At 44.0% G+C, this 23028-nt stretch overlaps 1 protein-coding gene across 1 annotated transcript in view; it reads left to right on the top strand.

Annotated features, from left to right (window-relative positions):
• The first annotated feature begins 551 nt into the window (after positions 1-551).
• The window catches only part of BPIFC (BPI fold containing family C), a 34085-nt gene continuing 11608 nt past the window's right edge, over positions 552-23028 (top strand). Inside the window, exons 1-11 of the mRNA XM_012644712.1 lie at positions 552-675; positions 3896-4016; positions 6763-6891; positions 8105-8260; positions 8390-8453; positions 10880-10940; positions 14753-14844; positions 16212-16388; positions 17776-17829; positions 18662-18832; positions 19461-19528. Of these exons, the coding sequence (XP_012500166.1) occupies positions 552-675; positions 3896-4016; positions 6763-6891; positions 8105-8260; positions 8390-8453; positions 10880-10940; positions 14753-14844; positions 16212-16388; positions 17776-17829; positions 18662-18832; positions 19461-19528 (1217 nt within the window). The remainder of the gene's footprint in view (positions 676-3895; positions 4017-6762; positions 6892-8104; positions 8261-8389; positions 8454-10879; positions 10941-14752; positions 14845-16211; positions 16389-17775; positions 17830-18661; positions 18833-19460; positions 19529-23028) is intronic.

Below are 23028 nucleotides of genomic sequence, written 5' to 3'. Positions count from 1 at the left end.
TCCTGTGGGCAAGGGGAGTCACCAAGGGTCGTCAAGCAGGTGGGTGATTGCCTCACAGCCACAAAGGCCATTTTTGTAAACTATCCACTAGTTTGTTCTAAAACTGTCAAGAATCCCCAATCCCCCAGCATCCTTCTCAGGGCGTATCTCGATCACTGAGTTTACTGCAAGGCTATTGTATTATATTGTATTGTACTATGTTATATTGTATTGTACTGTGTTGTATTGTGTTGCATTGCATTATTGTATTGTGTCATCATGTGTGTGTGTGTGTGTGTGTGTGTGTGTGACTACCCACTAGTCTGTGAGAAGCAGAGGGCAGGGGCCATGTGTGGGTCACCTTGACATCCTCAGCACCTAGAACCCATTCTGGTGTGTTAGTAAATGATGACTGGATGGATGAATTGATGGGTGGGTGGGCGGATGGATGGATGGATGGATGGAGTTTTAGAAGTGAGCAATGAAAATGGGAAAGCCTAGAAATGCTGGATGGAATTGACCAACGAGAAAGCAAGAATAATGAAGGAACCATAAATGTTGGTTAATTGCAGATGTGTACAAAGACGATCCCAGTCCTCTGGGGATGTTTCTTCCTGTGGAATCTCAGCATCTCATTCTCTCAGACCGCTTACCCTGGAATCAAGGCAAGGGCTACCCAGCGGGCACTGGACTACGGTGAGTTGGATGCTTTCCAAAGCCAGGCTGCAGCCCCCTGGGTGGGGTCCATGATCCAAACCCAGCAAGCAGCTCATAACTTGGGCTGTCTCACGACTGAGATGAGCTCTACTGTCAGGGGATCCAGTCCCTATGCAGAGGCTGCTAAGATGGCTGGGAAGAAAGTACTGCCTGAAAAATGCTCACCTTGACGGGAAGTATATCCACACACAGCCACAGATTCGCTCTCTCTCTCTTTCTCTCCTTCCCCCACACGTACACAATGAACATCTCAGGACTCTAAATATTATTAGAATGCATTATAGAATAGAAGAAAGGAGATTTGAGTAAAACTGACACCTTAGAGCGTCAGAAAGGGCTTGATTTCAAAAGAGACTTAGAATCCCCTAAGACTGTGTGCGGAATGTAATGTAGGTGATGATTTGTGCATTTTTCTCGAGAGATGCTCCACAACATTTATTAGATGTGCCAAGGAGTCTGAGGCACTGAAAGGTTAAGAACCACTCCTTTAGGGGCCAGAGGGTGTTTATAAACACTAGGGAGAGAAAAATATTGGAATGTGATTTTACTTGGGCTAAGGTGGGTGCAGATTGTGGAGAGGAAAGAGACCGCAAAATCAAAGTATACGGGCCTGTTTTGCTCCTGTAAAATTTTGCTTGCGATTAGCTGAATGTACGTTGACAGATTTTGCCCAGTCCTCTTTAACTAAAGCAGTCAACCCAAGCACTGCTAGTCCAACCAAGAAATGCCTCCCCTGCTATACCAGAAAATAAATAAATGAGGGAAGAAAAGAAGAAAGAAAGAAAAGGAGGAGGGGGGATTAATTTGGGGGAAACTCCTTGTTTCTCCCCTAGTACTTGGTCTGGCACAGGGGATCTGAAATTGATCGATCTTACACAGTTGTGATGTGAACCATGATGTGTGTAGAAATACATACCAGGAACGTGTGTGTGTGTGTGTGTGTGTGTGTATGCATGTGTATCTCGTTTCTACCTTGATGTGCCGATGTGGATAGAAATGCATATGAGAAATAGATACCTTGTAACCATATTAAGGTTGTGCAGGTTTTTTCACCCACTAGAGAAGAGCGGTTAAAAGAGCATATCTGAAATCCATCCACATGGGTTTGAATGTCGGTTCTGCCCCTTCCCTCAATACATGGCCCTGGACAAGTGGGTTTTCTCATGTGGAAAATGGGGTGATGAAATGGTGCCTGCCTACCTCTAGTGTAACATGAGGATCAAACGAGATCATCCATGGAAACATAGCATGGGGTGGTGGAGACTCTTTGAAGTCAGAATCATTTCTGGAGCATCTACCAAGGCGAGGCTCTTTGAATGCGCTTTCTGGGCCTTATGTTGATTTAATTCCAACAACGACCTTTTGAAGAAATTGTTGACGTTTTTCAGAGGAGGAGTCTGAAATTTCCCAAGTCACACACCAGTAAGGGGCTGAGGCAAGATATGAACTCAGGTCTGTTCTGCCTGATCTTAAAACTTATGTTCTATCCTCCGCTTCCTGTTCCTCCAAGCTCTGGCTAATGCCGCTCCCTGGCTGTGGGCTCTTGGGCAAGTCAGTGAACCTCTCTGAGCCTGAGCTGCCTCCTGTGTGAAATAGGGATAATAATACCTATGTCGTTGGGTTGCTGTGAGGATCCAAGGAGAGATGTATGTGGAGTATGTACAGTCTTGGCACATACAGGCACTCAATACAGATTAGCTACTATTATTTTATCTCATCAATTAGTTATGCCCCCCATTTTCCAGAAAGAGATCTGATGTGTCTCTTTATTAGTAGTACCTGCACAATATTTATTAAAATGGAGATGATAATAATAGTACCTACCCATGGAGTTGTTATGGAACATAAATGAATTAACATATTATATAAAACACTTAGAATAGGGTCTGGCAATAGCAAACGGCTAACAAATATTGGCTATTGTTATTCTCACATGTGTGAACAGACCCCTCATGATTACTATTGTCCTCATGTCACAGATGAGGAAACTGAAGGACAGAGAGACTATGTAACTTGCACAGTCACACAAGCTAGTCTGTGGCAAAGTTGGGATTCACACCTAAGCTCTCCAATAGTGTCTTTGGTTCTATCTTTACGTCCTTTATAGTCTATCTTTATAGCCCCATATTACAATATTGTTCATGGCCTTTTAGAGGATAAAATCTCTTCTACATCGCCAACGAAGATAGAATAACTGGAAATGAACTTAAACTGCAAAATAAGGAATAAAGGAAATCTTCCTTGAGAAGATTAAAATTAAAAGATCATATTCAGAAGGCCGAGGTGGGAGGATTGCTTGAGACCAAGAGTTTGAGACCAGCCTGGGCAACCTAGCAAGACCCCATCTCTAAAAAAAAATTTTAACAATTTTTTAAAAATTAAAAGATTATTTTTCATTAACTATGGAAGTTACTTTTCTCAAGCTCTTTAATGTGGGCAAGGGCTCTTTTCCCCCATGAGCTCAGAGAAATGTGTTCTGTGGTGCTTCCATATAAAGAAACTGATGGATTATTCAAGGATAAAATAAAAGTGGTGGTGTAACTTTTTTTGAGTTGAGGGATCCTTTGAGAACCTGGTGAGAATGTGGCTCCTCTCCTCTGAAAAATTAGACACCCGTACACACACACAACTTTCTCAGCCTTTTATTAGACTTGTAGGTAGCTCAAGAGTTCCCCACAGCCCGTGGACCTTAGGACAAAAACTCTTGAGCTTAAGGAATCTGGAAGGAATGAAGAATGTGGAATTTTCTAGAACTGGCCGTAGCAAACGGACTCCAGAGCCAAAGACCTTAGCTTTGACTACTGGCTCCTCTAGTTCTTAGCTGTATGATTTGGGCAAGAAATAACCTCTCTGAGACTGTTTTCTCATCTGTAAAATGTGCATGCCGATAATAGTACAATATGTTAAAGAGTATTTTGCACTTTCCCTAGCACACGGTCATGTAATAAAACCCTTTGGCCCTGGCCACATAATGAAAATCTCTCATAATGTTAGCTCTGTGGTCTTGAGCAAATTCTTTAGCCTCTCTGAGGACCAGTGTTTTCATCTTTAAAGCAGGGATTATAATACCCACTTTTCAGGGTTGCTATTTGCTAAGTATCTAAGAGCATGTCTTAATAAGTTGCATTTGTGTGGTTAATGATACTGTGCATGATTATCTTTGTTATTATCAATAGATACTTTCTCATTTCCTTCACAGGTGTTCAAGCTGGGATGGAGATGATTGAACAAATGGTCAAGGAAAGGAACATCCCGGATATAAATGGTTCTGAGTCTCTTGAATTTCTAAAGGTTGATTATGTGAACTACAATTTTTCAAAGTAAGTGAAAGAAAAGAGCATTTTGTCTCACCTATGAGAAGCTCAAAAGAAACAGTGCAGGGACTTGGGGCTTCTGGCCCCATGACTTCATCAGAATCCAGCCTCCTTGTCGTTTTCTGCTTCAGCAGCCTCAGCTCTGACTCCTACTCTCAAGTTTGCCTCATGGCTCAACATGGCCACTCCAGTTCCAGCCACCAAATCCATGTTTCAGGCAGCTGGAAGGAGGGGAAGGCAAGGGTAAAAGGGCTCTTATAAGCTCAGTCAGTCTCCTCTTTTAATGAGGTTTTTCTGAAGCTCTACTTTAACAAAATTCTGCCCATACAACAATTGTCAGAACTTAGTCATATGACCACTTATTAGCAAGGAAAACTGAGAAATCAGTTTTCCAACCAGACAATTTCGTCATCCCCAACAAATTCACGGATGGTTAGGATAGAATGGAAATGGATGTTCAGCAACCGACAACCTCTGCCATAGTCACCAATAACAGCCCCAAAAGCGGTATAGAGAGAGGATGTCTTTGTCCATCTTGAGCTCAATCTTCAAGGTTAGGGGAGAGCCAAGCCTTTCTGAGGAGTTCTCTGTGACTGTGATTCACAATTTGCCCCAACACTTTAACAATCCAATGATCATTCCCTGCTACTCCAACCCTTTGGAGTAATAATTTCCCTGCTGTCAATGATAACATTCTATAAATCCAAGAGGATCTTTTTATGGAGGAAGAGAGATGGTGATATAGGGAAAGTTCCTGCCGATGCCCTCATCTGTATAAAGTTAGCCATTCAACAAGTATTCACTGAGTGCCTACTATATACCAGGCTTTGTTCTAGACATAGGGGATAATGTAGTGAACAGCATACCTGCCCATAATGTCCAGTGGGAGAGATGAACGTTAACTATTACTGTGCAAACATGATGGAGTGTACTTCACAAACCTAGATGGTATAGCTTACTGCACACCTAGGCCATATGGTATACCCTGTTGCTCCTACGCTACGAATTTGCACAGCATGTTACTGTACTGAATGCTGTAACACGGTGGTAAGTATTTGTGTGTCTAAACGTATCTTAACATAGAGAAGTACATTAAAAATACAATATTATAATTTTACGGGACCAATGTTGTATATGCATTCCGTCATTGACCGAAATGTCATTATACAGTGCATGTGTGTACATATGTGGCTCACATTCCTCCTGGAAGGTGCTATTTTAGAAGGTGATTTACAAATATCATTTATACACATAGAGATATAGAAATATATAGATATACACACACATGCCCTTTGACCCAACAATTCTACTCCTCAGCATCCTCCCTAAGGAAGCGCATGCACAAAAGCAGTAGGTATGAGGATGTTCGCTGTAGCATTGTTTATAATACAGAAGTACTGGAAACAACCTAGATGTTCACAACAAAAGAATGGTTTTTTTAAATGGTCCATCCACAGCTTGGAATACTCTGCTGCAGTTATAAAGAATTGGTTAAGACCTGTATGTAACAAAATGAAAATATTTCCAAGATACATGAAATGAATCTCAGTTGTCCTCCTCTCACAGTGGGATTCGTGATGTGTGCTAGAGAGTAGGTAGAAAGGATGCGTAAAGAGGAAACAGCAAACAATCATTTTTTATCAGCTATCACAGTTATGTTCTAATATTTTCCTAATCTTAGTTCAGAATGATGCCTTTCTCCTGTGCAGCAATTATACACATATGAACTCATTTTGTCTCCCCAACCTATTATACCTGTGAGTAACACTTTGAGTGATTGACTGCAAGAGATTAAGTGCCTTGCCCAAGGTTGTTCAGCTAGTACAAAACTTGGCTCCAACTCAAGTGCTCTTTGCACAGTATGTGAAGTAGCATAGCCTTGTGGTTAAAAGCACAGTCTGAAGTCAGACTGAGGAGGATTCCAGGTCTGGTTCTACCACTTATGTATGACTTCAACCACTTTTCTTATCTTCTAATCTCTGAAATGGAGATTGCAAAAACAGCAACGGCCTCATGGGATTATTCTGAGAGTTGAGATGAGCTAATGCGTGTAAGGTGCTTACCACAGTGCCTGGCAGATAGTAATCGCTCAATACATGTTCATAATAATTTATCATAGTGCATACAGCCATCCACCTGTGTAGATAACATGCAACCCACTCCCTCCTAGCTTCCTGTTTGACAGCCCAGAGAATCTTAGGGGAAGTCAACTCTCTAAGTTTCTCAACTAGAGAAGATACTACACACATAGAGGGTATTTGCAGGAGAGAAGGCACGTTTCTGGTTGTCCCAACGACAGGTGGAGAGAGACACTTATGGCATATGTGTCAAAGTGTCCTGCAATGAGTACAACAGTCCTCTTCAAATATAGCTGTCCATTCCAAAATACTAATATCACTCCCTTTGAGAAACACTGGAACTACTGAAGGAAAGATAATGATGGCAATGCTGTACCTGTTTCTGCCTCTAAAGAAGTAGATTACTGGATGATTTACAAATTTATTTCTAAGCTTGCTCGTTTCTCCCCTCAACCAGATACAAGGGACTTCCTGCCAATAGTTCGAGGGGAATGAGGAGGCAGTGCCTAGAGATCACACTGCAGATGGGAGGTTCCTGAATTGTGAATTCAAGAATTTGCAATTGACTTCACAATTGCTTAGTGTGGGAGTTCTACAACTGCATTTCTGATTTTGCTTGACTTAAGTGATGTGCCTGAAGAGTTACCCTAACTTACCTGTTTCTTGTTTTACAGCATAAAAATCAACGCCTTTTCATTTCCAAATACTTCATTAGCCTTTGTGCCCGGGGTGGGAATCAAAGCGCTGACCAACCATGGCACTGCCAACATCAGCACGAATTGGGAAATCAAGTCTCCACTCTTGTGAGTATTCCACTGAAATGTCTGCTGCCGTTCTGGGGGCAAATGGAGCAAAAATGGAAAGTGTATAAATTTGCCGATGTTTTCAATGTCAGGCTTCTTTCTCTCAGTATTAACAATCTTTCTCAAGAGCATTTTTTTCCAGGTGAGATTTAAATCAGGAAATCCGTGCAGGGGTGTAACAGAGGGTGTGAAAAGCATCCTTCCCTTAAAGGCAGAGCAACTGCTCAAATGTCACTTAAGATTTCCTAAGAACTAGAAGTCCCTGACTGTAGGAGGAAGCAACCTGTGCCCAGCATTTTAGACCTACCAACAAATCACTGCCCAATCTTGAGCACACTTCCCCATCTACGGGGGCAACTAATGGGAAATGGAGCCCTCCTAACTCACAAAGAGAGAGGTTGAAGGATGGTAGTCAGCTTAAGCCCAATTCTCCCCCAACCAAAAAGCCTCTGCACCCTCATGTAGAAGAAAGAGTCAAATTCAAGGTACGTCTACAGACCACCTGCCATGTACGAGTTACTGTCCTGGGTGTAATGCTTATTTCTTCCTCGGTTGATGGCCCAGAAGAACATATAACGCATTCATGTATCCAGCAGGTCAGTCAATGAGCAATTGTTGAGTGCCTGCTGCATACCATTATCTCCATCCTTAGCACTTCAGTATTGTAGATGAGAATGGCATGTTTCCCCATAAACAACATAGATTCATGTATTCATTCACTTATTGGGTGACTTGTCAACCATATGTTGAATGCTTATTCTGTGTCAGGCCATGCGCTAAGTCCTGGGGAAACACACAGTCCACTCCCTCAAGGAGTTCACAGACTACATCTAGCTGTCACTTCCCCATCTATGCCCCTCCTGAATAAGGTGTTGCAACTTTACCCCTGATGTTTTTTCTCCGAACAAACATGGCATATGAAGGGTGCTCAGTACATGCTCAACCACTACCAGGGCGAGAGCACCCAGGATGAAATGCCTACAGTATCCCAAGGGCTGTTATCGTTCACATGTTCATTACTTCATTTGTTCAGTAAATATTCATTCAGCACCTACTCCGTCCCTACCTGCTACAGGTGCCAGGAAACCAGAGGTAAATGTGACAAAGTTCTCACACTCCAGGAGCTTAGAGAGTCTCTGGGTTATTAGAGAAACAAGATCTAACTCCATGCCTGGCCCAGCCTTGGGTAACCTTGCACTTTTTCTCTACATAGCCGAGATGCAGGAGGAGCGGATCTCTTTCTCTCCGGGGTCTACTTTACCGGTATTGTTATCCTGACCCGAAATGTCTCTGGTCATCCAACCCTGAAGCTCCAGGACTGCTATGCCCAAGTGAGCCATGCCCACGTCTCATTTTCTGGAGAACTCAGGTGAGTGGGAGCACCGTGTGGGCAGTGGCTAGTGTGGGCTGGATACTCACGCAGCACCCAGGGGAGGTTTATAACTGACAGATTATGGTGCCTAAGTAAGTTCTTTCTCTTTTTTTCTTTTTTTCCTAGTGTCCTATATAACTCCTTTGCTGAGCCCATGGAGAAACCCATTTTAAAGAACTTAAATGAAATGGTAAGTCCTTTGCAACTTAATAACAATTTTTCAAGTCCTTTTTGTGTGCCAAACACTGTGGTAGGTGCTGGGAATGCAGAGATGAATAAAACAGCAGCCTTGACCGGTGCGGTGACTCACACCTGTAATCCTAGCACTCTGGGAGGCTGACGCGGGCGGATTGTTTGAGCTCAGGAGTTCGAGACCAGCCTGAGCAAGAGCGAGACCCTGTCTCTACTAAAAAAAATAGAAAGAAATTATCTAGACAACTAAAAATATATAGAAAAAAAATTAGCTGGGCGTGGTGGCTCATGCCTGTAGTCCCAGCTACTCGGGAGGCTGAGGCAGAAGGATCGCTTGAGCCCAGGAGTTTGAGGTTGCTGTGAGCTAGGCTGATGCCACGGCACTAACTCTAGCGGGCAACAGAGTGAGACTCTGTCTCAGAAAAAAAAAACAAAAAAAACAGCAGCCTCTCCTTGAAGTTTCTCACCATAGGATGGGCAAACAATCCACACAAATTTATTAATTATGTACCTATTGCATGACCAGTGCTTGACTAGGCTCTGTTGGGGATATGAAAGAGGAATAAACTTGTCTTTTTAGAAAAAACAAATTTAAACTTGTGAAACAATAATGGAATGAGTACTTGAATTTAATACATCGTTACATGATATTCAGATTAAACTGAAGAGGTTCAGAGGAATGAAAAAGTTAAAGAAATAGGACCTGGAAGTGTCCTGGGATATATATTTTTTGAGAGGATGCACAACTTGAACTAGACCTTGAAGTATAGTAGGATTCATATAGGTAAGCAATGAGGGAGAAAGAAAAATATTTCCAGGAAATAGAATAAGTTAGGAAAGTAGAATTGTCTTCCAAAGCTATAAGTATCCTGATTCCAGAAGTCAGTGTTTGAGCAAGGGAATGATGGAGTTGGCTGTGCACTTTCTGATCCTGACCGCATCCTCCCCGAACCCTTTACTTGTATTTTGGGGGCGACAGACAGGGATGAGGAGGACTGGAAAAGAAGGAGGATTCTTCTGAAAAACGCCAGGACAGTGTCTGGCTATCGCCATGTCTCTGGTGCTCAGCCCGGTGTTTGGCAGACGGTAGGTGCTTAATGAAAGTCAGTGAGGAAACCAACACTCAAAAGCATCAAGCAGCTTGTCCACGCAGGTTGCACGGCTAGTCAGGGGACTCTGAAACCTCACAGTCCTCCTCCATCCTTACCTGACAGGTGCTGAGGGCCAGTGAACAGGCACATTAAAGGGTGACTGGGAAAGTGTACTGTCACCTCAAGGACCCCGCACTTGACCATTCCTCTGTTTGAAACAAGGTGTGGTCCTTTGGCCTCTGTTGGGAGGCCAGTGAAGAATGAATTACATCACAGCAGCCAACAGTCAAGTTTGCCTGGAATTTATAGATGGCTTAGAGATCACAGATGCCTTGCTTCCGTGGTTTTGTCTGTGCCACTGGAAGATAGAAAACAACACTCAGACCACAGCTGTCCAGCTGCGTCAGACCAGATCTCAAATCCTGGCTGTACAACTCCTGCCAACTCACTTGGCCTCTCTGAGCTTCGCTTTTCCTGTCTGTAAATAGAGGACAATAATGCCTGTCTCTCAAGGCTGCAGTGAGGATGAAATGGGGTTAGAACAACAGCTAACATTTATTGAATGCTTCCTCTGAGCTGGGCAATTTCCCATGGATTACCTAGATTTCTACTCACAACTTGATGAGGCAGATACAGTGATCATCCTCATGTTGCAGATGAGGAAACTGAGGCCAGAGGGTACAAGTAACTTGCCCAGTCAAGATTCACCCCAGGCCACCAGGCTCCCCAGCCGCTACTGCAGCCGCTCTCTGCGCACATCAGTGAGCACACGACCGGCACATCGGTGTTGGCACTTGTGCCCCTTCCTAAAGATAGTGGTCTGATTCAAGACTAATTTTCTAATTCCAGAAAGGGAGAAACAAAATAGATCTCCAAACAGGTCTCTGGTCTAATGGGCTCTCAAACTAGCCCAGGGTAGCCGGTAAAGTTCCAGCTCTAACCACTCCAGGCAGGACCTGGGAGGTGGGTGGCAGCCCCGGCAGTCAGGAAAGACACAGTGACTCCAGAAGCAGGTTCCTCAGGAGTGACAGCAACAGCACGGACTGGGCACATGCCCTATCATGTCACGGAGAGAAAAGCCAAGGCTCTTTTATGGGGCTGACTGGGTGTAGTCCCAGTCGCTATGAAGTTTATCCAGCATTCAATGACATGCTGCCCACACATATGTAACTCGAGACCCATAAGCATCGACTAATTTAAGGGGAAGTCTTGATGACCAAAGGGACAATGTCTCCTAGCCAGAAGGCCTTTGTGTGCAAGGTCTAGGCCCATCAACAAGGGTTTCCAGGACAATATGATAACCTGCTTTTTTCTTTCTTTCTTTTGTGGCCAGCTCTGTCCCATTATCACAGGTGAGGTTGAAGCTCTAAATGCCAACCTGAGCGCACTGGAAGGTGAGTCCCAGAACTGTCTGTTTCTCTTCCCACTTTCAAATGCTGGTGCTGAGTTTGCTTTTCAAGACGGTCTCTAGCTCCATTCTGCTTGACACTCTGCAAATTAGAGCCCTTGGAAAGTGCGTGGGAAGACACGCCCTGTGCATAGGACATGCTTTCTTTGGCTAATAACTAACTTCGCCACTGCAAGAGGGGGAGGCTCCAGGGGACAAGATGCAGGCCCAGGAATTAAACCCTCAGCAGCTCTAATCCAAGCTCTGGCACTAAATCCATTCTCTTCAGAAGGATTAACACTAATCTTGACCAGGCTGTTCTCGGGTTCTAACCCCTGCAGTGGCTGCCTTCAGCACCAAGTCCAACGATCTTAGCATGGACTGCAAGGCTCACCATGCCCTGCTTCCTGCTCACCTCCCTCTGCTTCATCTTGCACCTTCCTGTGCTGCAGCAATCCGCTGCACCCTCACCCTCACCCTTGCTCTTGCTGTCCTCTCTGCCTGGAAGAGCTTACTCTGCCCTCCATCTATTCATTCCTTTGACAGATATGGATGGAGTGCCCAGTTCTGTGCCTGCACTATGCTAAGCCCTGTGGGGTTCAATCCCTTCCACTCTTTCCTCCTCAACCTCCCCTGGTCAGATCCACTCCTCTTTATCTTTAATACTCAGATCAAGGCTGGGAGTGGTGGCTCACGCCTGTAATCCTAGCACTCTGGGAGGCCGAGGCGGGCGGATTGTCTGAGCTCAGGAGTTCGAAACCAGCCTGAGCAAGAGCGAGACCCCATCTCTACTAAAAATAGAAAGAAATTAATCGGACAACTAAAAATATATAGAAAAAATTAGCCGGGCATGGTGGCGCATGCCTGTAGTCCCAGCTACTCGGGAGGCTGAGGCAGGAGGATCTCTTGAGCCCAGGAGTTTGAAGTTGCTGTGAGCGAGGCTGACGCCATGGCACTCTAGCCCGGGCAACACAGTGAGATTCTGTCTCAAAAAAAAAAAAAAAAATACTCAGATCAAGGCCGGGAGGGGTGGCTCACGCCTGCAATCCTAGCACTCTGGGAGTCCGAGGCTGGAGGATCACTTGAGCCCAGGAGTTGAACACCAGCCTCAGCAAAAGCAAGACCCCATCTCTGCTAAAAATAGAAAAAATTAGCCAGGCATGGTGGTGCATGCCTGTAGTCCCAGCTACTTGGGAGGCTGAGGCAGGAGGATCGCTTAAGCCCAGGAGTTTGAGGTTGTTGTAAGCTAGGCTGACACCACGGTACTCTAGCCTGGGTGACAGAGTGAGACTCTGTCTCAAAAAAAAAAAAAAAACTCAGATCAAGCATGGTCTCTTCCAAGAAATCTTACCTGACATCCCCCACCCCACAAAGTTATGCCTCCTCTCTGCTTTCATGGTGCTTTGGGCGTATCTCTCTCTTTGCACTCCATGCACTCATTCACCAATAGTTCACTGAGCACCTGAGATAGGCCGGTCACTGTTCTTGGTGGTGGGGGTGTAGCAGTAGCCTAGGGGACAGACATCTCTGACCCCTCCTGAGACTAGTGGTTGGAGACAGACAGCAAGCAAGGTAAGTAAGTAAAATCTGTATTGCAGCAGTGATAAGTGGTAAAGAAGAAAACTGAAGCAGGGCAGGAGCTGGGGAGGGGTTTCCATGTTAGATAGCATGGCCAGGTAAGGCACCACTGAGCAGGTGACATTACTGGAAGAACCTGAAGGAAGTAGGGAGTGAGCCACTGCTGGATCTGGATGAAGAACATTCTAGGTGGAGGAAACTGCAAGCACAAGGGCCCCAAAGCAGGAGCATGCCAAGTGTCCCCGGGGGAGATGTGAGGAGCCCATACTAGGAGCAGAGGGGATGGGGGCGAGGGAGCAGGACATGAGGCCAAAGATGGGGAAGGGATGGTTAGATCATCAGGGCTCTGTAGGGCACTGCAAAGCCCACCTCTTAGTCTGAGATGGGAAGCCTTTGGAGAGCTCTGAACAAAGCTGGCATGATGTCACTCACAGTTTAAGGACATCATTCTGGCTTCCATGCTAATAATAGAGAGGAAGGAAGGGGGCTGGGGGGGAGCATGGAGACCACTTAAGACACGAGTGTAGTGACCCATATGGGCCATGAAGGCAGCTGGTCTGGGAGAAGTGATGAAGATGGCAAGACTTGTTCAGACTCTGGATGTGCATTGAAGGTCGAGATAACAGTATTTGCCAACAGATCAAATGTGGGTCACAAGAGGAGTGAAGGGGGACTTTGGGGTTTTACCCTGAGCAACTGGAAAAGAGGAAGAATGGAATTGGCATTTACTGAGATGGAAAAGACCACAAGAACAGGTTTGTAGTAGGTCCATCAGGAGCTCAGCGTAGATCTGCTCTTACTGTGCTGTTAGAATTTTGTACCTATAGGTCTGTGTCCTCTCCCAGACTCTGAGTTCCTCGGGGACTGGAACTTTGACTCATTTCTGTGTCTCCAGCATCAGGCACAGCACCGAGCCCATGCTAGGGTAATAAATATTGGATTGATAAATGGATGCAGAAGCATGGAATGAAGTGAATGGATTGGAGAGGTAGGGAGAGAGAAAGAAGATGTCGTGAGGAAAGAATTAGTCAAGGGGTCCCATGTCCCAGCTTGTCTTGTGCAAGTTTCTTTACCTCTGAGCCTCACTTGCCTCACCTGTAAAATGATGACTGTCCTGCTTCCCTCACAGAGTGAGGACTTGAAAGCATTTTAAAACTACGGTGACAGAGGATAACATTGTCCCCTTACCTTAACAAGCCACTCCATCGCTTCTTGCTTCTCATCTCCATCTGTGGAATAAAATGAACATGACATGCAAGAAGAGAAGACATGATACTTGGGTCCCTTCCTCTAGAACATACAGTGTTTAGGAAAGCGGCTCTCCCCAGGCCAGGTGGGAAACCTGAGCACTGCATGACAGAACGTCCAACCTGTTTCAGATGCCGAAATCATGCTTTCTGGGAACTTCATCCACCCCTGTCGCCTGGTCTCTTTGTCTTCTACTTTGTCCTAAAAATGATAATACAAAAAATTACTTGAATTAGAAGCACTGTGCATGAGAATTCCCTTGGCCTCTTCAACTTCATGGATTTTATTTTCTCTCTTACAATCTCTTTTTTAAAAACATTTCTAATTACAACAGCAATGCGTACTCATTATAAAAATATAAAGCACTAACCACATAGATATTCATAACATCAAACTGGAAAGTCTTTCCTTATACCAACCCAATATATAGGGCTTGATATTGGTAAGGGACTTTTGTTTGTGCTGATTCACTTTTTTGAAAAGAACTATGTATACATTTTGTGTGTTTGTATGTGTGCACACCTAAAAAGGTATGTAGTAGTCTCCCCTTATCTGTGATTTTGCTTTCCATGGTTTCATTTGCCTGCAGTCAACAGTGGTCTGAAAATATTACAATATCTCAATTTGTATCTGAGAGAGAGAGAGAGACCACATTCACACAACTTTTATTACAGTGTATCAGTGTTTAGTAGTGTCCACAGTTTCAGGCATCTACTTGGGGTCTTGGAATGTATCCACCAAGAATAAGGGGAGACTACTGTATACCAAACTTTTACTGATGTTTCTCTCAGAGTAGTATGATTGAGAAAGATGTTTACTTTCTTCTTTATCTACTTTTCCTGGATTTTCAAAAGTGAATATGTTTGACTTATGAAAAGGGGGAATTGATATTTTAAACATAAAATTAAAAATCATATTGTTCTGGCTAGACATTATACATATACTATGCTTTTAATGAATGGAGATTTTCTTTTTCCTTTGTTGGTTATTTAGTTTTAACCAAGATTGACAACTATACTCTGCTGGATTATTCCCTAATCGATTCTCCAGAAGTTACTGAAAACTACCTTGACCTGAATTTGAAGGTAACTTTCATCGGAATCCTCATCCTGGCTGTCAACAGCCAGTATTTAGAGCAGCAGTCCCCAACCTTTTTGGCACCAAGGACAGGTTTCATGGAAAATAATTTTTCCACGGGTGTGGGGTGTTGGAGGGAGGCGGAGCTCAGGCAGTGATGTGAGCGATGGGGAGCAGCTGTAAATACAGATGAAGCTTCGCTCACCCGCCCACCGCTCATCTCCTGCTGTGTGGCCCGGTTCCTTAGTTTCATGGAAGACAATTTTTACATGGACCACAGATCAAGGGGTGGGTGGGGGTGGGGCTCAGGCAGTGATACACAGTCCAGTTCCTAACAGGCCATGCACCAGTACCAGGCCACCGCCCAGCAGTTGGGGACCACAGATTTAGAAAACAAAGATTATGTGCAGAAGGAGTTATAGATACATGCTCTTCAAATGATTAAATTTTCTTTTGAGCAACTCCCCCATGTTTATACCTTTTCAAAAGACTCTTTTTCCTGATTTGGATTGTACAACACATGTCTTCCTTCTTCAAAAGAAGTATCAGGATGTGTTTGCTTCCAGGAGGAGGTTTGAGGCTAGGAGGCAGCAAGTAGAGTGGTCTGCATTTACTAGAACTTAATGCATCAGTTGGTGGTACATGTTGGTACTTCCATACCTAACTCTCAGGTTAGTGGATTTAACTGAGGGCCATAAGCACATGGAAATGGTGTTCACTGATCCTAGAAAAACAATTGTTGTGCTTATGTTTAGTTTTGCCCCAAAGTTAATGTCATTGTCTTTTAAAATGCATATTAACTTATATTTCATTCACCAGAGCCGTTCAAATCAGTTCACTGTTGTACAAGACAACATTTTGTAATAATGCCCTATAGTTCATGAGGGCAGTATTGGAAATGCCACAAAAATGCTTTAAACCATTTGGAGTCTTGGGTTTTTCTGAGTCTTTCTATGACTCCCCAGGTACCCAACAGACGCAGATTTTGAAGATCGTGGGTTTGACACCTCTACACAGCACCTCGGGAACTACTCAGAGGTGTCCCCTCCAGCTAAATGCACCTCCTTCCTTTGTCTGAGAAAAGTGCCAACAGGACCTTCTCACTGGGTCACCAGGTCACTGACTGGTCCTGAGGAAAAAAAAATTAGAGTCAGGGTTAGGATAAACAGGGTAAACAGTTGTGCCCAAATATGCTCAAGAGTCATCAGAGCTTTGAAACATAGTCCCTGGTCAAGGAGTCAAAAGGCCTTATCATTTTTCATCCCCACTGAGTTTCTGGAAATTTTCTTTTCTGATTTGAGAGCCTTCGCCTTCTTAGTTCTTCACATTTGAGTCCTCACCTGACGCACTGGTCTTTCTCTCTGTTTCCCCACAGGGCGTGTTCTACCCACTGGACAACCTCGCCGACCCCCCCTTCTCACCAGTTCCCTTTGTGCTCCCAGAACGCAGCGACTCCATGCTCTACATTGGAATCTCCGAGTATTTCTTTAAATCTGCGTCCTTTGCTTATTTCACAGCTGGGGCTTTCGACGTCACTCTCTCCACCAAAGAGGTGAGGAGAGTAAACTGATGAAGACAATTGGCGCCATCACTCAACCTTTTTATGAGTATCCCAATATGGCATTTTTATTCCACAGTTTTGATTCCTGGGCCTTTTTAGGCTCTCACTCCCAGCTAGACGATGAGTGGAGGACAGAATTGTGGAAGGAATGTCGTTACAGGTTGCGTATCCCTTGTCTGAAATGCTTGAGACCAGAAGTGTTTTGGATTGGGGATTGCTTTTTAAGATTTTAGAGTATTTGCAATATATACTTACCAGCTGAGCATCCCTAATCTGAAAATCCAAAATGTTCCAGTGAGCATTTCTATTGAGCGTCATGTTGGCACTCAAAACTTTTGGGATTTTGGAGCATTTTGGACTTCAGGTTTTCCGGTTAAGGATGCTCAACTTGTATTCACTGGGGAGTTATTGGACTGCCAGATCTGCTAAATTTCAGTTTTTTCATAATAGCTCACCACCGTTCTAGATTAATCTTAAATATTGCCAAGACCCCCTTCGACCATTTCTTTCCTGTGACCTTAGGTAATTTCAATTTATTTATAATAACTTCTATATGCCAGAGTTTTCTTATCTGGAAAAGGGGGATAATAATAGTTCCATACTCATAGGGTTGATATGGGCATTAAGAGGTTTAAATATATGTAAAGTATTCAGACCAGTGCTCAGCACAGATTAACATGACTGTAACTTATCATCATCATCATTATTCTTTGTGTTATACCAGCATAGAGTTCTCCTGATTGTAATCACAGCTGAGCTGTCTACAATGACCAGTAATAGTACAGATACTCTGATTCCCTTTGTCATGCACCTCCCTTTTGTAATGGGAGCATTCTCTCCAGTCAGTCAGCCAAAAACTTATTGAGCACCCCTTTTAAATCTTCTCGTTCTATACATCTTAATTATACAAGTCATTATAAATCTTGTGTTCAAAATGTTAAGTGTGGCGGCACCAGCTTCTTTACAATACCGAAAATTAGACACCTCTGGCTTCAGACTTGAAAACCATTCATCTGTCAAGGTAAATTACTTAAGCAACCTGTATCTCAGTAATCTCTGAGAATAAGGACAATAGCACAAGATTTATTGTCAATGACTGTTGAATATTTATACATGGATTGTACATATATAGTATTTATGTTGTTCCCAAGGTGAAAAGGAATATAACTTCCTATGTGACCTTGGGCAAGTCACTTTACTTTGCTGGGCCTCAGATTCCCTATGGTTGAGCTATAAAATGATAGGTCACCTTCAAACACTAAACGTATCATGGTGCAACAGCTCCACGATTCATAAAACTATAGGGAACACTGCATTTTCCCTGAAAAGACAATCCAGGTAAAAACCTTACAGTGACATGATGGACTTTATTTTCCAGATTTCCAACCACTTCGTTCAAAACTCTCAAGGCCTTGGCAACGTGCTCTCCCGGGTGAGTGCTCAAGGTTTGATTTTCACTGCAATTACTTCTGGAAGACTTGTGGGTTCTTTATATTCCTTTTTGGTCTAAGCATGAGTCCAGCTTTCCATTCTTAAGAGCTGTTTTCTCTTAATCAAATATCCACAAATATTTACTGAACAATACAAGTTAAAGTACAATTAAAGGCACCGTAAGCTCACAAAATAAATCTCCTGTTCCTTCCACTAGGTTACACCACACTTGAAATACTTAGCTTAAATAAAAGATATATTCACTTAAATGAAAGATTTAATCCTTAAATGAGAGATTAGTGCCCTACCTGGGACTTTAGTAAAGCAACTATTAGTATTATGCTTTCCTAGCATACTAAACTATTGAACATAATGTACCTGTAGGCTCAGGTTTGCCCTTGAGGACAAGGACATGTTCATGTAGCATCCTGGTTTTAGAGCAAGGACCTCGAATCAGACAAATCTAGATTTGAATCCCAGTTCTACAACTCATTCTCCTAGAACCTTGAGAAAAGCATTTAACCTCTCCCGAGACTCATATTCTCCGTTACAAACCAGGGATACTGATAGACTTTGCCTCACAGGGAGTTTGGAAGATCAAACGAGAGAATACATGAAGCCCCTGGCATGGCGGGTGGCATGAAGCATTGTGTTCAGTAACTGTCAGCTGTTATTATTGCTTGCTTTTTGTTATTTTTATTATTATTAAAGAGCTTCTTTCTATTTTAACTGCATGATGTAAGATTTAATAGCCACAGACCACCCTACATTTTTGATTTCTCCCCATCAACTCATGACTCCCAATCTCCACTTCTTTCCCTGAACTTGGGCAGATCGCTGAGATATACATCTTGTCCCAGCCCTTCATGGTGCGGATCATGGCCACGGAGCCTCCCGTGATCAGCTTGCGACCGGGCAACTTCACCCTGGACATCCCTGCCTCCATCATCATGCTCACTCAGCCCAGGAACTCCACGGTGGAAACCATCGTTTCCATGGACTTTGTAAGTCTGGGGAGACAGCAGGGCAGCGTGTGGATGCCAATCCTGTTCCTGGCGTGGACCACTGACCAGAAGCTTCTAAATGTTGGAGGGCTGGCAGGGGGTGATACATCAATTAAAAGTAAGAACAGAGCTAAGACTCGGGGAGGGGCGTGTGGCTCGATGGGAGGCCCGAGCTCACACTCCCAAACATTTTAAAATCTCTCTCCAATCTCTACTGCACCACACAGATAGCTAAATTTATTTTTTCCTCAAAATAAGTCGATCGAGGTGGAACTCTAGTTTATTTGAGCCTATGAAGGCCAAATGCAATGCAATAGAAGGGAACTAATACAATGAACCTAATCAAAATGTCACACACATGCACACACACACACACACACACACACACACACAATGAAGAGACATTAGGAGAAAAGAAAAAAATAATTCGAAGATGGTCTTCAAACAAAAATAATTTACAGTTAGTTTCCCTACCTGCAAAACAGGATATACAGACCTATTTCTTTCCAATATCTTTTTAGAATAAGAGGGAAAGTTGGGCTTATGATGTTTCTGCTCTAGGAAATTATGTGTGGCCCAAATGGACAGATTTACTCATCTTAGTAATGAATACTTTTGTTGTCTGCAGGTTGCTAGTACCAGTGTTGGCCTAGTTATTTTGGGACAAAGACTCATCTGCTCCTTGTCTCTGAACAGGTAAGATCAGTTGATTTGACTGTTGGAAACCTTAGTAATAATTGAGACAAAGGTCACAGAGACAAAGTGTCCACTGAGAGAACAAATTAAGTTAGCCATCGTATGAACGTGAGTCGGTTAAGCACTTCTCTAATGGACCAGATCATTTTACAGTACGGACTTAACTAAAAATTGCATTGTAAAGTTCTTCTTTTTTCTTCCCATTAGAGTCATATTAAAATGAAAAGGGAAACAAAATAATTATAAATATAACTGTGTAATATAAATGCACATTCTAATGGTACAGCAATATAGACTAAATGACCCCCTCATCAAATTCAGAGAGTGTGATATGAAGGAAAGAGCATAAAATTTGGGGGTTAAGGAACCAAGTTTCAAGTCCTGCTCGCCAGCTCTATAACCATGATCGAGTCTATTAACCTCTTTAAGCCTCAGTTTCCTTATCTGTAAAATAATGACGTTGGCCTGGATTACATGTAAGGTACCTTCAGACCCTGACAATCTGATCCCAGTACTAGAGCATGGAATTTAACAAGACCTTGCCCCGTGTGGCCCAGCTGTCCCGCAGATGCAAGGGAGGCAGTGTGAGAGGGCAAGAGCAGGTCACAGAGATCGCTGAACACTAGGTGACATTTGGAAGAACCACCTTCGAAGCTCATTTTCCTGGGCCCTGTAAGCTGGCAGTCGAAGTCATTAATCAGGCTACCTGCGGGGAGGATTTACAGCAGGAGCAGATGGCCCAGACTGAGTTCGTAGAAGAAAGAAATGAAAGCAATAAAACAGACTTAAAGCAGAGCCAGAAAAGAATTGAGAAACCAATGGGGGGAGGGAAGTAAGTCAATCGTCATAAGTCAACAGAATGGTTGTAGAGACTATTATATAATATAAACATGGAAAATGTTTTCGATAAAGTCGTGTTAAATGGAAAAAGCAGAATACAAAACTGCATGAACACGACATCCATCAGTGGTGTAAAACAGCTGCACATTTAGAAGAGGAAAACAGCTTTGCATTTGGACAAGGAAGTGAATCACACAAATGAAAATGAAGAGTTGTGTTAATATGGGATTATGAGTGATTTTGTTTTTCATTAAAATTTTCTTTGTAACTATACTGTTTTTCCAATGAAAGGAATAGAATTTTTCTTAAAAGATAGTATGGGCTGGGCGAGGTGGCTCACACCTGTAATCCTAGCACTCTGGGAGGCCGAGGCGGGAGAATCGTTTGAGGTCAGGAGTTTGAGTCCAGCCTGAGCAAGAGCGAGACCCTGTCTCTACTAAAAATAGAAAAAATGAGCCAGGAGTGGTGGCACGTGCCTATTGTCCCAGCTACTCAGGAGGCTGAAGCAGGAGGATCACTTGAGCCCAGGAGTTTGAGGTTGCTGTGATCTATGATGACACCACTACACTCTAGCCCGGGCAACAGAGTGAGACTGTCTCAAAAAAAGAAAAAAAAAAAAAATAGTATGGTTTCCCAGAGAAAAAAAGTTTCAAGGAGGCTTCACTCAAATTTACCCAGCCCTTCAAAGCGGAGCTGACTTCTCTGTTAGGCTGAACAGGCACAATGCTATAGGGACCCATAAAAATGTTTTAATATATTTCAAAATAAGAATTTAAAAAATGAATACATTCCAGATTTGGTTATACTTATCTTTATACCAATACAGTTGTAAAATATATATATATGTATATATATGTGTATATATATGTGTGTGTGTATATATATATATATATATATATATCCTTTTTTTTTTTCGGAAGAGGGTTCCCCCTGCCCCAAGGCAGAGTGCCTCAGGCTTCCAGAAGTCATAGGTGGCCCTATTTCTAGGAGATCAGGCTGCTGAAACTTGCATCATGATGGGTGATCTTTATTTGGCAGTTCCAATAGCTGAGAGGAGGAAAAGCAGAGAGCAGGAGGGTGAGGAAGGGAAGGACTGCAGGTGAGGAGCTGGCTGCATCTGAGGCCACCAGAGGAAGGAGAGAGTTTGGATTGCACTGCCTGGGCAGCAGGACTGTGCATGCAGCTGAGACCTCAGTCTGTTCAAAGGCAAAGAGGAAAGGGCCAGGAGGAAGAGAGAGGCTGGCAATCAGGATGACTGGGGGAGAGTGGGGCACAGCTGCTAACTGAGGCAGTGAGCTCCTAGGGAAGATGGAAATGATGTGTGCGTTTGAGCAGCTGTCCAGAAGGAAGGATGTAACAATGGTGGGATTTCGAGCTTGTGGCGGGCCGGTGGGAAAGACCACCTGCGGGGAGAGCAGGTTCATGTCTGCTTCAATCAAGCTGACCCTCATCTCTTAATGTTCCTACTAGTAAGCAATGGCATGTTCAATGGGTGTGATGTTTATTGATGGGAATAATTGAAAAAACTGATTTTGATCCGCTGAATTCACATTATGCCAAGAAATGTGTGAATTCATTCTCTGGCTTTCTGTGGTCCACAATGTGTTTTTTTTTTTTTTGAGACAGAGTCTCACTCTGTTGCCCTGGCTAGAGTGCCGTGGCGTCAGCCTAGCTCATAACAACCTCAAACTACTGGGCTCAAGCGATCCTCCTGCCTCAGCCTCCCAGGAAGCTGGGACTACAGGCACACACTACCATGCCCGGCTAATTTTTTCTATATATTTTTAGCTGTCCAATTAATTTCTTTCTATTTCTGGTAGAGACGGGGTCTCGCTCTTGCTCAGGCTGGTCTCGAACTCCTGAGCTCAAACAATCCGCCCGCCTCGGCCTCCCAGAGTGCTAGGATTACAGGCGTGAACCACCACGCCCGGCCCACGATGTGTTTTGACCTCACAAACACGAACCCTGAAATTAGGATCCCTGCCTCGTCCACTCCCCTGTGGTCTCCTGCAGATTCTGTGCTGGGGAGGCTTCCTGCGCTCTGATTATAATCTGCAGGGCCCACTGCCACATGAAAATAAGGGGTCCCCTTTTCAAAAATTATTAAGAATTTCAAGATGGAGATAGCAGGGCATTAAACCAAGTGTGGGGCCCTTGTGAGTACGAGGTCCTGTTGCACAGCCATTGAGTCTGAGGGTGGTTCCTGCAGGGGTTGTTCCAGCAAACCTCAGGCAGTGAGCAGGCTGGGGCAAGGCGGGTGGGCCAGGCCTCACTCCAGCCTAAGGCAGCCAAACCGAGAGAAGGCCTGGCCCTGCCTCCCGCTCCAGCCAGCTCCTCCACCCCCGGGTTCCCCAAGCGCTGCTTTTCAGGACGAGCTGGTTTGGTCTTGGGTGATGTCAGGGAGACACAGCAGGAAAGGTGTACAGTGGGTGGGGATCAGTAGAACATCCCTGAGAAGAACTGGGGAATACAGGGGAACCAGGGCCCTTCTGACCACCGCTGCCTGAATATGCCTCTTCCTGGAGCCACCCGGGGCTGGCTGCATAGACAAGAGATGCAGAAATCAGAGATAAACTGAACGTGCTGGTTTAGAGAGGTGGTAGGACCACAGCTTTGGAGTCAGATTAGCTGGGTTCAGTCCCAGCCCTGCTGTTTATTAG

This window comes from Propithecus coquereli, unplaced genomic scaffold, assembly GCF_000956105.1.
Source record: "Propithecus coquereli isolate 6110/MARCELLA unplaced genomic scaffold, Pcoq_1.0 Scaffold218, whole genome shotgun sequence".
NCBI classification, from domain to species: Eukaryota; Metazoa; Chordata; class Mammalia; order Primates; family Indriidae; genus Propithecus; species Propithecus coquereli.
This window is presented reverse-complemented; position numbering and strand designations above follow the sequence as displayed.